The 16,834-nt window shown below is 39.6% G+C and overlaps 1 protein-coding gene across 1 annotated transcript in view; it reads right to left on the bottom strand.

The window, feature by feature from the left end:
* Positions 1 to 16,095, bottom strand: part of FREM1 (FRAS1 related extracellular matrix 1) — a 75,074-nt gene extending 58,979 nt beyond the window's left edge. The window contains exons 1-2 of the mRNA XM_040580617.1: positions 15,900 to 16,095; positions 3,938 to 4,442 (exon numbers count right to left, since the gene is read on the bottom strand). Of these exons, the coding sequence (XP_040436551.1) occupies positions 3,938 to 4,168 (231 nt within the window). The 5' untranslated portion in view covers positions 4,169 to 4,442; positions 15,900 to 16,095. The remainder of the gene's footprint in view (positions 1 to 3,937; positions 4,443 to 15,899) is intronic.
* Positions 16,096 to 16,834: the final 739 nt, after the last annotated feature.

Raw genomic sequence — 16,834 nt, 5'->3', positions numbered from 1 at the left:
TTCTTTAGAGAACGGATTGAATTCTTATGTCCTCGCTTAAGCCAGTTTGCAAGTCTGGCAAATTACAGTTCCATGTAGCTATATTTCTTTATAGAGTTTAACAGCTGAAAGCCCCTAGTAAATAAAACCATGCCTATGTTATCCTTGTGATGACAGGGAACCTCTACACAGCCCAGGCACAGATGGAGGATACTCACGTTTCGTAACTGCAGAGAGACAGGACATACTCTTGTCAGCAAGAAGGCAAAACCTACTTACTCCATTTCCTGAGTGTCTCACTGTGAGACTAAATGTGGGTTTGATTGAGTTTTTATGGGCAGTATTCATTCAAACATGATTCTATGGACTTCTGCATACTAAAGTAAAATGTGTTCAGCATTCACTAATAAACCTAATGAAGCCATAGCTAATCAGGATTAATATACATATACAGCTGATTGACAAACCACATCTTTTTGCAGAAAGGTCATTTCTTACTGCCAGTCATTTCTTAAAATACACCAAAAGATGAAGTGGCTTGTTTGAATTACCTACATCTCTCCAACCCTTTTGGAGGACAGTGAAATGGAAAGGGGATTTTAGTGAGGCTCTTAAATGTTGACGGGAAATGCATTGCATAGAGAAAGTCTTTGGATACATTTTCAATGTAAAAATAAAGTAATACTTTAATTTCTAAATTAGTTGTTAATGCATAGTTAACCAAAGTGCATCAAGACTACTTCATGTGTTTACAGTAAAGGATGTAAGAACTAGGTTTGTTTCTTTCTGACCATTACACAGAATTATATCTTGCATCTTTCTATACTGGAAAGAAAATTAGATTTTACCGGCTTTCATTATTACTGTCAGTGTCCACTTCCACTGAAGCTATTCTCAGATGCTCAAGCTATGTGATAATTGTTCTGTATTCCTGGTGATTTTAAAATGTGTTGTCTGCTTTTAACTTTCATCATGAAGCACATTGTACAAAGTCCTTTTTTACTTTTTTTAAGTGACGAGTTAGTTGATAATCAGATACATATACATGAATTTACCACTTTTCCTAAAATAATCTTGGAATAATCTGTAATACATGGTGCTATGGAAAGTACAATTTATTTTATTTGTTGGGACTGCTTAGAAAGGAAAAACAAGAACAGTTTGTGAAAAATGGAATTTCTCTCATATGATGGTTTTGACTGTGTTGTGGCTCTTCTGTTGTGTATTGTTCTCAAATGTCACAGTTCTATGTGATTTTTTATTTTTCAGTGTTTAGCAAAACAAAACAGATGTCTTGTTTTTATTTAATGGCTTTTCTTTCCTAGTACAAGCTAACATAAAGGAAGATGATAGTTAAGTTATTAATTGGATAGTCCTAAGTAATATCCTACCAAAAACAAAAAAAATCAAGGGCTGTAGTTAGACAGTGTCTTACCTTAAAGAAAAAAAAAAAAAGAAGTATATTATATACAAAAGCCACTTATAGCTTCCAGTAGTTTAATGTTGTACACTGAAGATGAGATTTTTCACTGACGTAAATCATATAGAGCTGTCAAAGTCAGTAGGGGTTTTGGTCACATATAGACCTGGTGTGCACCTGATAATGAGATACTGCTTAGATGACGCATCCCTGTTCATATCAGAGGGGACTGCCCACACCAGAGGAGATGATTTATCATATCAAAGAATTAATTTATTTCTAAGACATCATTAGTTCCACCTTTTAGCTGACAACAATGGGACAGAAAATGAAGGACCTTTCCACAAAGGTCTGTTACCACTGACTGACAGTCATTTTGTATGTATATAAGACACAATCTGCTTTGCAAAAAGAAACATCTGTTTTATGTTTCCTAATATGTTTTCCTTTTATATGAACAGGCAACTCTAATTGTCTATAAATTTGCTGGGTAAGATAAAGGAGATCTAAATCTTTTCCTAATTACTGTCGAGCTTTGGTTTTTTCCACTTCAACTGCTTTTCAATTACAATTTGTAATTAAATTGTCATACATTCCTAGGACATTACTCACTTTAATGGCAATAAAACAGATCAGACCAGAGACATTATCTGGCTGCAGAACTTCCTGGTAGAAAGAGTGTGAGTGGCACTGGGAGAGCCAGACTCTGGCACCTTTTTTCAGGAATGGTGGCAGCTCAAGCAGCACTTTTCAGTGTCTGGATGAGGATTTTGTCATTTAAAACAGAAGCCTTCAACTCACAAATGCCATCTAGTGCTCTCCGGGCAGAGAAATATGACTTGAGATAACCAGACTGCCTATCTCACCGGCAGTCACCCTGGGGGTCCCCGCAAGGTGGTAAGCCTCTGGCACTCCCACTTCTCTACTGAGGAGAGGAGGGGAAGGCACCTTTCCTAACATAACAGCACTCAGGCCAGGAGCCATCCAGGGGAGGTATCCCAGGCTCTACCAGCAGGCACAGCCCCTCTCTGTCCTGGTGCCCCAGGGCCTCCCACCCAGCTGACGCCCCCCCAGACGAGGTGTGCCTGCAGCCTCCAAGAGCCAGGCCGCGCTGCCCGGGCTCTGTCCAGGCCCAGGAAGGACAGGCGCCTGACAGCAGTGGGGTTGGGAGTGCGGGAAGCCAAGGAACTAGGGGTTGGTAAATACACATTGCCTGGCATCTCTGGAAAGCTGCTGCTGACCCTGTGCTTAAAGCATGTCAGGTTACAAAGGACAAAGTGGCTTTTTCAAAATACCGGGGTCCTACTGCATGGACTGCATGGACAAGGATAATGGAGGCTGAGGCAGAAATTGAAAGCAAAGTCACTTCCTTGGCCAGCCAGCTTGCCTACAGAAGAGGTCTGCCAGCAATGAGACATTAATTCTCTCTTTTTTTTCTTCATGGGCCAAACTAGCCCGGGGAAGTGGAAAGGGGGGGACTACAGTCAGAGCGCCTGTGCTGGCAGAGAGCAAGCCCTGTGGCAGTCTCAGCAGAGGCACTGCACTTGGGGACAGTCTCTAGAGAAGATCATACATTGCCCTGCTCATTGCCTCCTGTTTTCCCTGATGTGCCTCTGCTCCTTCCAAGTGCTGGTTCAGCTGAAATACTCATCAGGGGTCCGCAAAAATAATGGTGACGACCAAGCTAGAAGTTTTGAAAAATCACTGAGACTGGTGCTCCTGCATCAGCCTTTGCAGAGACCACCAGAAAATTCAGAGCAGATGTTTAAAACAATAGACATATACAAACAGATAGAAGTGTATGGTACAATAAACAAAAATTTTTGAAAACAGACAAAAACTGTTTGGTTGTGGTTCATTAAAACCATTCATCTTCTACCTCTACCATTACATCTTCATGTCAATTACTTTCAACTCCTTCTTGCTATGGCTTAGGTGAGGAGATTTGTAAGGTGGATGAGTAGCAGAACAGTGATATGTGAAATACATTTCATTATTCCTACAAGCTTGAAATTTTAACAGAAAACATGATTTTTTTTAATGTATTTGCCATCTGCTAGCAATTTAGCTGTTGTAGAGCAGAGCAAACAATGGTGTACACAATGAGCTTATTGTATGTGATGATTTTTTTCTTAATTGCTCCTTAAGTAGTGTCTGCGTGACTAAAATACAAAATGCTCCAGTGGGCTATGCATTACCCGCGGGACGCTGATTACTGTCATGGTACAAAAGCAAACAGTTGAGAGACTGGAGGATATCTGCTTACCAAAATTTTTGACCTAGTCATTCTCTGCTTGTGAAAACAGACTGACTGAACTCACTTTTATGCACTCATGTTACTGAGCTCAGCTTTTGGATTTAAGGAGTGCAGTTATCTGTCAGCTGGCTACTTTTAGCAAAAGGCTGAATCTCACAGACTATTTGATTTCATGTGTTCCACTACTTCTCAAAAAAGAAATCAGTAAAGCAGCTCTTTCTAATTTCTCCCACACCTGCACGCACTTGGACACACAGAGCAGCACAACGGAGCCCCATTACCTGTGGAGTTAGTTTCCCAACCCTCTGTGTTATTGGCTCATTAATCACAACTTCTACTTTGCAGTCATCCTTCTCTCCGGGGATGGAAAACTTGAGGTCATCTTCAGACAGGAAGACAGACTGTCCCTTCATCACTTTCACCCCAAGGTTGACACTAATAAAGGAGGAGCATACAACTCTTCGTACAACAAACAGCAGTAGAAACAACCAGCTTTTCTCAAAGGGCTTCATATTACAAGGGGGTGCCAGCTCTTCTCCACCAGTGAAAATCTTCTTAACATAAGAAGTCTTCTTTTTCTCTGCCAGCAGATTTTCACCGTATAATGAAGGACCAAAATGTTAGTCACAGGTAACTATGTACCACATGTTTTCTATTAAGATGCACTCCTTGACAGAAATTTGGACAGAGTCCTCTCAAAATATCCTTGGGTTTATATAAAATTCATTGGTCAAGCCTGACAAAATGACGAATGTGTTTCCAGAGTACTTTTAGGGTTTGTTAATCCTGAAAATAAAGAAAGAAAATTGAGACAAGGCATTGATCAACCTGGGGGGTGGGGGTGGGGGGGATAACCACACAAAAACCTGCCTGTTTTTACAATTGCAGTTCATTTCAAGCAGCAGCTTTTCACCTTTGAATACTATGAAGTGCACAGATGCTCAGAAAATTAGCTCTGGACCAATGAGACTTCTCTCTCAGTGCATCAGCTCTCAATGTGGATTCCAGGCAACTTTGATCTGTGTGCATATACAAACACTTGCTCTGTAGGATCCATTGCTACTGGCCTTTTTTACTTCTGGACAGAGTAGATACCAATAAAAGGGCATATTTGAGCACCCAAGTAATTTGAAAGTGCAGGGGTAGGCATTCATATAGATTAAATATACCTGGAAGGAGGATAAATGTAGAGTGGCTTTTTGTTAAATCTGTTTATTTGCCATTTCCCTCACATTGAATGGGGGGTGGGGGGTGGGGGGAGGGGGTGGAAAGTCAACCTTTAGTTGAAAACACTTTGCCAATGCCTCTCTACTCTTCCTGCTGTAGTAACTATGCCAGGATGTCATCATAGAAACATGATATGTCATGACAAAGCTGATTTTTTTCTTTTTCACAGAAAGAAAGTAGTCATTCTGAGGCAAATTTAGTGGAAATAAGGAACAAAAGATAATATGGAGAAAAGAAAAACTACACAAGTTCCTCATGCTCCCAGTTACAGTTAATCTTCATCTTTCATGGTTATAAACTCGTAAGAAAAACATAGTTCTTCGATGTTGAACAAGAACTACTGAAATCCTTATAAAACCCTAATTTCTATAACCCTCCAAAGTAACTAAATCTATGGCCCAAAGAATAGGCAATGACATTAATGTAATTAAATTTGATAAGTTCATAACAATTTCAGGCTAGTAAAGCATCAGCATTCCTTCAGTTTCCTCTAAATTTTTAGTGTCCTGACTACTTGTTTGCACAAGTCTAATTTAACCACAACCCTACCACCAACCATGAGCTTTCCTGAAAATTAATAAAAACCCAAATCCATGTATCTCTTTATTTTCTTCATTATTGTTAACAAGTAAGTAAATCTTCACTCTGCTGTTTCTGGCAGATTGACCTTCTGAACAGCTTACCATCATATGCACCTATTCACCTAGTTTTATGTTTCACTGAAAAACCATAAGCAGTTAAGAATTTATTTTAAATTATTTACTTCCCAAAGTAACACAAGACAGGTTCACTCACTTAAGCTGAGATTGAAGATTGAAGACATTGGGACTAACATTGATCAAAGTTAGATGTATGCTGATTATGTAGTCTGGTCCACAATTCTTAACTACATTTTTCTAGACTTTTATCTTTCCATTTTAGTCTGAAATTATGCAGCCAGATCAGTCTAATCTAAAGCTGAGAGAAAATGCAGAATTCAAGACAGACGAAAGGGAATTAAATCCATGCTCAAGTTTTTTTAACATGTTCCAGAAACAAATCAAAATCTCAATTAATTTTAAAAAAGTTTACTTAGATAGCTTTTACTAAAATCCAGATATGTAAATGTGCGCAAAGTACTTACTAATTTTTGTTTCTTTCTAAGTGGGATGGGTAGGCATAGCACTTAAATGCAATAAGCGCATCTGAGACAGCACTCCATTTCCTAAAACCCACACAGTTTTGAAACATTGTCCACAGTTTTATAAAGCACAACTTTGAAAGAGGGGGAGGAAAACATATCAGCCTCCAAATAAGAAAGTATGGTTTGCAGCCAGTATACCCTTTTAACCTGAATATCTGACTGGCATTTATCACGTAGTGCATGGATTGTTAGCGTTTATCAGCTACCACCTTTTCTTCCTTAAAACACCAGCTGCAAAGCATGGAGAGATGTTCTGAGCAGAAACCTCTATTGCTGTGCCCTATTCCTACTTCCTACGTCAAACCAAGTGAAGGTAGGGCTCAGGAAAGTGAAATAACTTCCTTGGCATATGTCTCAAGAAGATGCTCTGCCTAATGTCTCCTCTGACTTCAGGCATCCCAGGATCCTTGGCCAGCGGGAAGCTCCTGGCACAGGGAGTGCAATAGATTTTAAATCCTTTAACTCCAGCCTCTGATGAAGAAGCAATGCATGAGTGAGCCTCAGACAGTTTCAGAGAAGACCCAGTTTCTTAAACCATAGAGGGGCTCAGATAAGAAGAAAATCATTAGGAATTTTATGCTCCAACTTGGACCTGGCAAAGTGTCAAGAGGCAGTTAATAATTCTGAAGCATAGACCCAGTGGTTCACACCTCACGATAATGCTAGTAACTTCATGCTCCATGGTACCAGGCCAGGGCACTGATTTACTGTGCAAAATGCCTTCATTCCCAGGGCACTGGGTACCTTATGAGAAAAGCTAAAATTACAGCCTGGGGAGTTTTTGCTTTCTTCTCTCCCACCCAAATAGCTACCACAAAAACACGTTATAGCTCAGAGACGGCCTAATCACCGGTTCAGAAATAGCACTGGTCAGGAGTATACTGTTCTCTTTACACCTTACGTTAGGTGCTTACAAGAAGGGAAAGCCAGCTGTGTCTCTCCAGTAGTCACTGACGGAGTCATTCACGAAGAGGTGTCTGCACCTCAGCTCTGATGAAGCCCAGGTCAACCTGTTTCTGGTGCCTGCTCCATAAACCCCAGCACCAGATGCAGGTATAAACCTCAGGCACAGGTGGTGGTGCCTCTGCTGCTTCTTCTTCCCCTGCATCTTACCCAGCTGCCTCCATCTGTGGCCAAGTGAAGATCTTGAGAAGTATAAACTCACTTTCTGAATCACTTATCCAATGATACTGAAGTGAAATGACAAGAGATCCTTTCAGCACATAATGGCAATAAAATCAGAAAGTTTTGGACTGAATGCCATGAGACCAATATTCTCCCCTCTGTGTGAAGAAGGCCATTGCTTCAGCAGTCACCTGTGTGCTACACAGTACTTAATACTGATCTACAGTGACAGTACACTGCTCTCTGGCAGCTTTGCAACTGCTGCTGATGCCATTGACATGTTTTGTGGCTGCCTGGGACTTCCTTAGTCTCTTTACTTCTCTGCCCTTAATATCACAGCTGAGCCCAATTCATCCCTGCAATCCCTTGGCATGTCACCTGTGTATCCAGAATGAATAAATGACCAAGGCTCTATTTAATTCCAAATGCACCACAATGTTTCAGATATACTTAGAGGGTTAATGACATAATAGTGTTCATCAGGAGAATCACTATTTTTAAAATAAGCTGTTTCCTCACTGACTTTCTAAGAGTCTGTCTATATGGTGAAACATCTCCAGGAGCACTCTGTGCCTACAAGCTCACAGAAGGCTACCAGCTTCAGTCTCAGAAGTAAAACAGCCTTGTCAGTTCAGTGATACATCATATATCAGTTGTTACCCCTCAGTGGGGATGGAGTACATGGTACATGACAAGAGGCTGAGAAAGCAGGGTCTGTTCAGCCTGAAGAGATGGCTTATCGCTGGTTTTAGACATCTAACAGAAGAGTGCTGAGAACCTGGAGGTGCACAGGGAAGGGACAAGATGCAACCCACAAAATGCATAACAAGGGAAATTCACATTAGATATTTGAAAAAGAAAAGCCACAGTGAGCACAGTTGGTGGAATGGCTTTCCCAGGGGAGCTGTGGAGTCCTCACCCTCAAAGATATTTTTAAAAAAAATTATCAAGGGCTGAGTAGCCTTATGTGATTTTGAAGCTGGACTTGCATAAAAGCTGGCTATGCTGAGATCAAGGAGTGGGAGCAGTTGCCTGCAGAGGTCTTTTACACCCTAAATCATGTGATGACTCTAACGTGAAATGACAGAACTCTCTGGCTCCCAGGACCCAAGTTAACTACCTGGTATATTTTTGCAAAACACTGCATTGTACCCTGCAAAGTGTCCAGTAATTCCCATGAAATCCAATACAAAACCATACTGGTATAAAAAATGTGGCAACAAAGAAAGAGACCTCCTTCTCGTAATTAGAGGTAGACTGGCCAAGCTGACACTAGGATTTGGGAGCTTGGAAAAGGAGTCTTGAAGACATGTCCAAGGCATTGTGCAAGGGACCCTTGCAACTTTGAGGAGCATTTTGTCTGCTGGCAGACCCCTGCCCCACTCTGCAGATGAAACTGGGGAGAAGGCAGAGGGGAGAAGAGGCCTCTGAAGAGCTGGTGAACGTGGCTCTGTAGAGTTAACAGAGGGATAAATCAGACTGGGGACAATGTAGGGGAGGGTTACAGAGAACTTCAGATGTGGTTTTTTAAAAATTTCTTCCAAATGCCAGAAAAACTAGTTTTCCCTCCAGGCTGCTGGTGCACATGTGAGAAATGATGCAATGGCTAATTACAAACATCACCATTCTCACCAAATACAACTGGTTTTCAAGATTGCCAAAAGAAAAGAAAAAAAAAAATAATGAAAGAAACACTGCAGAAAAGGAACTCAAAAAACTGCTGTAGAGTTATCATCACAAAATATCTGTCAAAACTTCCCAATTTGTCAAGTGGTCATTCGCTTCAGGAACCTGGAGAACTGTATGAAGTCCCTAAGAGCATCTGAGAGTTCTCGAAAGCTAGGTGTCCTTCCAACAGCAGACTCTGGAGAAAACTGCATATCTGTGTATGTATCTGTGCAGGACCCATCCAGAGGTATATGTAGAAATGCACAGTTGTGTGTCTCTGGATTTGTGTTAAGTAGATCTGTTATTTTAGATAATTTTTGGGAGAAAAAATAATTGTCATTACAACTCCTGCATGAATAAAGTTTACTTCAAAGAATGCAAGTATTAATCATTGGTGGGAAGATTTCCAGCACTTCTTATTTATTTAGAAGTTATAAGTGTACAGATTCCTGAGTGATTCTGAGGAGGGATAATGTGATGTAAATAAAGACTAATCCCAATTATTTAGATAGCTATCTACTGGTGCAAAACAGCTGAAAATAAGATCAGAAACAGCACCAGTAACTCTCATTTGCAATACCTAAAACCTGATTAAAAAATCTATAATCACAGTGACTTTGAGCCAAGTCTCAATGACACCCAAAGTCTTCAACGGATTTGGTTGAGAATTTAAGAGTTTCTCTGTACCTGACAAAATCTCTGGTTGCCTGGGAGATTTCACAGAACGATTGGATCCAAAATCGCCCTCTTCTTTTGCAAAGCTTGAAGGGGATTATAGAGGATGATTGTTGTTGGCTGGGAGCTGGACTGATTGTTTTAATGAACACCAGAAAAAGTTTACAAGAAACAGAAAGAACAGAGGATTCTTTTTTTGGAGGATGGGATTAAAGAAAACAAATAGCAGCCTTGCGTGATTTCTAGGAAACATACAAGACACAGAAAGAACATAGGATTCTTTTCTTGGAGGATGGGATTAAAGAAAACAAATAGCAGCCTTGCATGATTTCTAGGAAACGGGACAAATATTATTACAGCAATTAAAACTTAGCCCCGGGCAATGAAAGTATCCTGAGCTTTTAAATTAGGGGGTTGTCGCTTCAGAATGTGCAATTAACACATGCATCCCTTGGACTGTTTACTATTTAATGTTTTTGTTCCATGCACTAGAAACAAGGATTATAGGTCACATAGAAACTAGGTATTCAGCAAGGTATTTGTTGAGTTAAGGAGCGGTAGATAACAGTTTCCTTCTTTGTTTTCCTTTCTCAGCTTTGGTCTGTGTACAGAAGTCCTGTACACTTTTTAGCAAAGTAAGGAAACAAGAAGTGTTTCATTACATGGTCAGTGAATAGACCTTTCTTCATCAAGGAAAAGAGATGAAGGATGTGAAGCACATCAGATGTATCCAGGTTATTAACATTTCTTTTTTCCTTTTGTTTCTTTGTTGTATTAAAGCAGAATACTGTAAGGTAGAAAAACATTGGTTTTGTTCATTTTACCCTCTTTCACATTACAGCTATTTTAACAGTGATTGTCAGATTAAGACCCAATACAGTTTCAATTTACAGAGATAATTTCTGACTTCAGTTTTCATTCTCAGCATAATATTGTCACTGTTGCACACTAAATTGTGATCCATCCAAGCTTAGGATATTAAGTAGTGGAATCTGAGTGTAGAACTATCCCGTATGCTGACAAGCCAACATAAGACTGAAAACATATTTGACATTAGGCAAAGGTAGACAAGTAGCAGAGGAGAAAAATCTGAATATAACACCATAAAAATTATTGCACTATTAATATCAAGTATTACAGCTTAATGCAAGGCTGAAAAATGAATTATTCTTTTCCACAGGACTACTCAGTATCCCTCCCTGAACCCCTTTATTTTCCAGTCTTTATGAGTCCCCCTTCTGCATCAACCAGAAGTTGTAAGGCCAGAGGGGTTTCTGTCTAAGGAGCAGTGCTCAGCTCTTTGCCATTAAACAGGGCTAAATTGTAAGGGGACAGGTGGTGGGGCTTTAGACAGTGATGGACAAGAAAATAGAGAAAGCAACACTGAGAGGAGCACATTCAATCAATCAATCTCAGGGATTCTTAACAGCTTATCCTTCAACCACTACACAACATACATTTGAAAAGGTAGAGAAGGTCAGAGTCCCAGACTGAGTCTAACAAAAAAAGAGCTATTGATTGTGGTGGCCCCCTTAAAGACTATCTTGAGGACAATGCATTGTTCCCTTTCAAGTGTTAAATAGATCTGATTATATTGTTAAAAGTACTTTACATTTTGAGATAGAGATCGAGATCTTATTGTTAACAGATGCCTATAGTACTGAAGACAACTGCAAAAGCAAATAAAATTAAGTCTTGGCCTTTGTTTTAATAAAGGTGAGAGACTAACAGCTAAATTACATTTTCTGAACAGGTAAATACTTTCTCCTCAAGGGACCAGTGAAAAAGCCTTTGCCCTCTACTCTTTTAAGCCCAGAAAACTGTCTCACATAACAGAAGTTGAGAATATAGAGATGAAGTGATTTATTTTTTTCTCTTAGTTGCCCCTTATGTGTTTTTAAGATCATTATGCAACTAAGAGCTGTCACCTGTTCTCCACCACACATGAACACTGAACTGGAACAGAGTGCAATGCAGAAATTACTCTGAAAAGGAAATAATTCCATCTTTTTGACAGCTGTCTGAGGAAGTCCATAAAACACTGCAGCTACCAGTGAGGTTGTTCCACTGATGCTATCCATAGATTACTGTCCTGCGCATGACCCTCATCCTCCTGGGTCTCAGTGCCCACTGATTTCCCATCTTTCCTTTGAGAATGTAAAGCTATAGGGTATAGCTGTTTGCAGGGAAGGTCAAACCAGCCTAGGAGAAACACAGACTGAACCAACCTCTTTGCCATTTCCAGGACTAATTAAATTTTCAGAAGGTTTAAATATTTCCACTTCAAATTTTCTTTTGATGATTCAAATACAGAAAAAGATTTGGGGGTTTGGCGATCAAAGGGAGCAGGCTACTTCTCAGTGTAAATGTTAACACAAACCACTGTGTTTTTTTACTGGTTTAGTTGGTTTATAATATCATACTGGTACTCTTCTAAGGGCATGACACGATTGCAAAGATCAGGAACTCATTTAGTCCTTCTTTTCTGCTTTTTCTGTATAAGAAGGGAGAGAGGGATCCTGGAGATTCCCACTTATGGGGTGAGGAGGAATATAAACTAGGGGGAAACCACTGAAACCAGTAAAATAAAAGCACTAGTTAGCCATCCTTTTTATTTCTTGTTTGATCATATGCACTGCAGAGAGGGAATAAAACCTACTGATCTTAAAAGAAGAACAGTCTATAACAATGTGTGGGTAGTAGGATGCTTCCTTTAATCCACCCAGAGAATGACTCAAAAATAAAAATGAAAATTACCCCTAATAATGGAAAATGTGTGTGAGTAAAGGGAGTGTAGTGGATAGAGTAAACATCTCAAGACCATTGACTTTGAAAAGACATTTCATTTCAGCACTTACCTAGCAATGAATAGAAAAGAAACTAGTGAAACCCAGCAAACAGCCTAGGATTAGGCAGTGACCTTTGTGCTTGTGTTACAAGGACAAAATTGTTAGCTTCACCTTGACCCATAACTTTGGTGAGCGAAGACAGAAATTACAGCATTACATTCAGTACCTAACGTGACAACACAAGGCTTCCAGCTCTGGAGCCCCAGGCTTTTTCATGACCTTTGCAAGCTATGGTCAGATGTCATGCACAAGGTGCTAGATGAGCTTGACTTACATCAGAGCAGCTCTACCAGAGAGTGAATAGATCTCTGACCCATAGGCGTAAGGGTGTCAAAACCCGTACGAAAGGAGCAGGAATAGCCTCCTGCATAAGGAATAACAAGGTGAGGAAGCAGGGACAAGGAATCTGTGACCATCGGTCCAACAATGGCATTGTTTCATTACACCATGAACAGCAAGGTCTGATACTTCAGTGAAACAATCATCAGACAGTGGTGGTAAAATGCAGTACCAATGACATATTGCACATCTCCATAGTGTTATGCAGTATGCACCTACTCAGTAAGTTGAATGAGATAACACCCAACCCTGCTCTACATGGAAGTAGAGAACAATGAAATGGCAGTGGACTTCCACCTCTGGCAGACTCCCTCTTACAAGTAGAAACTACCTGAAGCACAGCATCTGATTTTGGTGTTTTTAGAATAATTTCTTTATGCACTACCATTGTTTGGCTGGTTAGCTGAGCAGGGGGGAGAGGCTGAGCTTTGAGTTGATGAGCCTTGAGGGTAATGGCAAAAGTTCTGAATTTTCAAGAAGGAAGACTTAGCAAATTGTTCTTCACAAAAACAAGCTCAGTGGCAGGTGTTCTGCATCTTGCAGCGCTAAATAAAAGAAGACTTGCAATCTGCTGCACATGCTACATGGAGGATTTTTTCGAATGCTTAAATTTTAACAGCTGGTAGATGGTAAGGTTTAAACTTTCCCACAAACACACTGGCTTGGTTCATTGCGTCTCAGATATGTGAAACTTAGATGCTAATTTGAGCTTTTTGCCAGGATTACTGCTATATTCTGGGAGAAAAAACTATGCCTCCAAAGAGCAATTCCTTCCTGTTTATATAGCTGTCTAAGGGAAAGAGGATAGATTTAGCCCAGACAAAAATTTAGGTTTCCAAAGGTATGTGAGGGGACTCCACTGGGAATTTGATGTTCCCTACATACAAATCAAACTGATCTGAGGTCCTTCTGTGAAATCCGTAAGTTACTTAGATGTGTTATGGTTGTCTTCAAATGATGTTTGATAAACAAGTAGTATGCACTAGATCAGTTACACAGCTCACCAAAATTAATCTAGGGCCACTAAAAAGCACCCTGAAACCAAGTTCCTCTTTTGTTAACAATTTCCATTGATAAATATATATCTTTAGGCATTCAGGATGCCTGCACAGTGCAGCTGCAACCTGTCAGCTCATGTAGTCACATCATGGTTTTAGACAACATTTGTCAGAAAATCAAACACAATCCAGCTACGGTTAGCTATTAGTGTTCTTTGAAATACTATTGTAGGCTTCACAGTGGCAGCAACTACAGATGGAAATAGCACATTTCATTAGGCAGTGTTTAACAACTTCCCAGATGTAGTCTATTCAGGTTTATTTACTCAACTGCACAAAAGGCAGCTGAATCATCCTGAGGATCTCCTGTTGCAAGTCGATAGGATGAAGTTGTGCAGGGACACCCTAGCTACAGTAATTCTAGCCCACGCAGCCGTTAGTGTGGAATAAATTAATCTTGGTCTACAACTGACTGCCACAGAATCTCAAAAAATGAGAGAAGCAAAGTTTTGATGACAAATGACCTGCTCAGTTTCTCTTTATGCTCAACAGGTAGAGTCAAGTGAATTGTACTTTTAATGTATCAGTATTTGGCTAACATGTGCTATTTTACCATGATGTTTTTACTACACATACTGTTGTTGTTGCCTAAATTCACTGTTAGATTGATGAAGTCAGAAATCATTTCTTTTCCCCATGAATAAGTTAATTCCTGTTGTACTGTAACTAATACTATAATAGACATGTATTATCAAGACCACTTGTACTGTAACTAATATTATCATAGACTAATATTACCAAGACTACTACAAGGACTGCAGAAAATTAGAGGAATGAATAGGCAGAAGGTACTTTCATTTAACAACTCAAGTCATTGTCCAGGGACTTGTTTAATCCATTGTTCTTGTACTCGCCTAATTTTCTCAGAGCAGGGATCCATGCTGGAAAAAAAATTCAAAATCTAAAGGTGCCCAATCCAGACCACCTTAGTCTCTAGGTCAAAACGATCTGCATGCAGTCATGTTGCATGCAAAATAAACCCTAGGGAAGAATCATGAAGAAAATGCTGGCAGGCCCACAGCAGTAACACCTGAGTTAAGAGAAAAGAGATGGGACAATTTCTGCAGGTGTGTGTGCTCTTATACGGTGAAAGCAACTGGTGATTTACAGTGCCAATGTCTCCCACAGACACCTTGGACACATGTCAACAGCAGAGATGCATTTCTCTCGAGGTAGTGTGCAGTCCTAAGTTAGCTGAGATAATGACCTAGCAGAATTCTCTAACTAGCAAAAATGTAACTTAAAAAATTCCCTTTTAGTAACTGTTTCAAGAAACGTTTTTTCCTGTTTCTACAGATTTTGTTGAAGTGTCTCAGCACAACACAGAGGGACAGCAACTAATCCTACAAGGTGACGTTACAAGAGTTTGGAGATAGATAAATGCATGGCAATCAACAGGAAATATAAAAACTGTGCAAGCATGCATGTGTGTGTTCAGAAACACACATAAACATTTACACATGCATATGACCAATGAACGTCTGTCTGACTCAGATGAATGAAGTCAGCTGTCTGAATGTACATGACATGAAAACTCTCACAGATCCCTACTGCAAAATAAAAGTCTACAATTTTACAACATGCATTTTAAAAAAAGTTCTTCTAGCTGAATGAAATATATCTTTTAGAAAGACTTACTAATATTGAAAATTTTCATTATGTCTTCCAGTGCTTTTTATCACATTTGTCTCTCCCAGTGTGTCTTAGGAAAAAGACAATTTTAAGAAAAGAAATCTTGCTTAGTGCTTCTAAACCTTTATTAAAAAAGAAAAAAAAAAAGAAAAAACAAAAGAAAAAAAGCACAAAGTTTTATTAAAGCTGGTGGAAGAAAGTCAGCATAGTTGAGAAATCTGTATCAACTTGAACATTAGGAAACACTAAGTTTCTTTGAATCCTTAACTTTCAAGTTAAATTCTTCTAAAATACTGGCAAGAACCAGTGCCTGTTTTCCCCCAAAGTTAGAATTGAGCTTTCATTCATCCTGAGTACAAAAATTACTGTCTGACTGCTTTGCTGCAACATTCAGCAGAAAACTGGATGTTTGAAGCTGTTAAATATTATTACAACCACAAACACAACAGCATTCAGTGTATACAACAAACTTGAAGCAGATACTTACAGGTAGCAGTGTTTCTCCAGGAGGCTGAACACGAGATCATACTAGAATAAAAGAAATAATGAATGTCACTGACCCAGTAATCTCTGGTTTAAAAGACTGGCAGAGAGAGAAATCCAATGAGTGGGCGACAGAAGAAAGACAGAGAGGGGGAGGGGATAAAGAGATAGATGAAATTCCAGTCTTTCTGGTCAGCTTGGCTGTGGTTCTCTCCCTACTAAAAATCCACAATAAACACTCTTTGCTTGCAGGACTGCTCCTGACTGCAGAGACCCAGCGTGCAAACACTTTCGGGCTCCCTACGATAAGGGCATTCTGAGATGCCTTGGAGTGTTTACACTCAGCAATGTTTCTCTGGCAGCCAGCCCCAGGTCTTCCTTTCCCCTTCTGCTAGTTAAGTCTGTTGAAACTAAAAACTGAGCTTCTGTTAATAAGGTTTGCTCATTTTTCTTCCCCACTTCTGCTAGTTTATTTAATTCAACACACACACACATATACACTCATTTATGTATTAAAGATTCATAGACAAAGAGGTGACCTAATCTTTTCAGATCATTTTTACCCCCACAAGAAGGCAGAGTCTTTATTGAAATACAGACATGACTAATTTGCCTCGTAAGTAATGGCAAAACAGGTTTGATCTTATTTCAGGGTGGCTGATGAAATTAAAACTAAGTATATTATCAATTTAATAGAAACGCATATTGCCTACTTATAAATGTGATACTTTTTAAAAGCTGAAATTCTCAGTTAACCGCTGTTCAAAATCTTGTTGCATGTTAAAGTATCCAAATTAACATATATTCATTTTACTGACTAATTGCAGTTGCAACCAAGGAAAATCCAGTATTCAAACATTTTTTTTTCCTCCATTCAGAAGAGCAGGAAAGCAGAAGCGCACAGGCCAAATCTCACCAATTATTTAATACCTCATAGAA

This window comes from Falco naumanni, chromosome Z (genome assembly GCF_017639655.2).
Source record: "Falco naumanni isolate bFalNau1 chromosome Z, bFalNau1.pat, whole genome shotgun sequence".
Taxonomy (NCBI): Eukaryota; Metazoa; Chordata; class Aves; order Falconiformes; family Falconidae; genus Falco; species Falco naumanni.
Note: the sequence above shows the minus strand (reverse complement) of the source record. Positions and strands in the feature narration are given on the sequence as shown.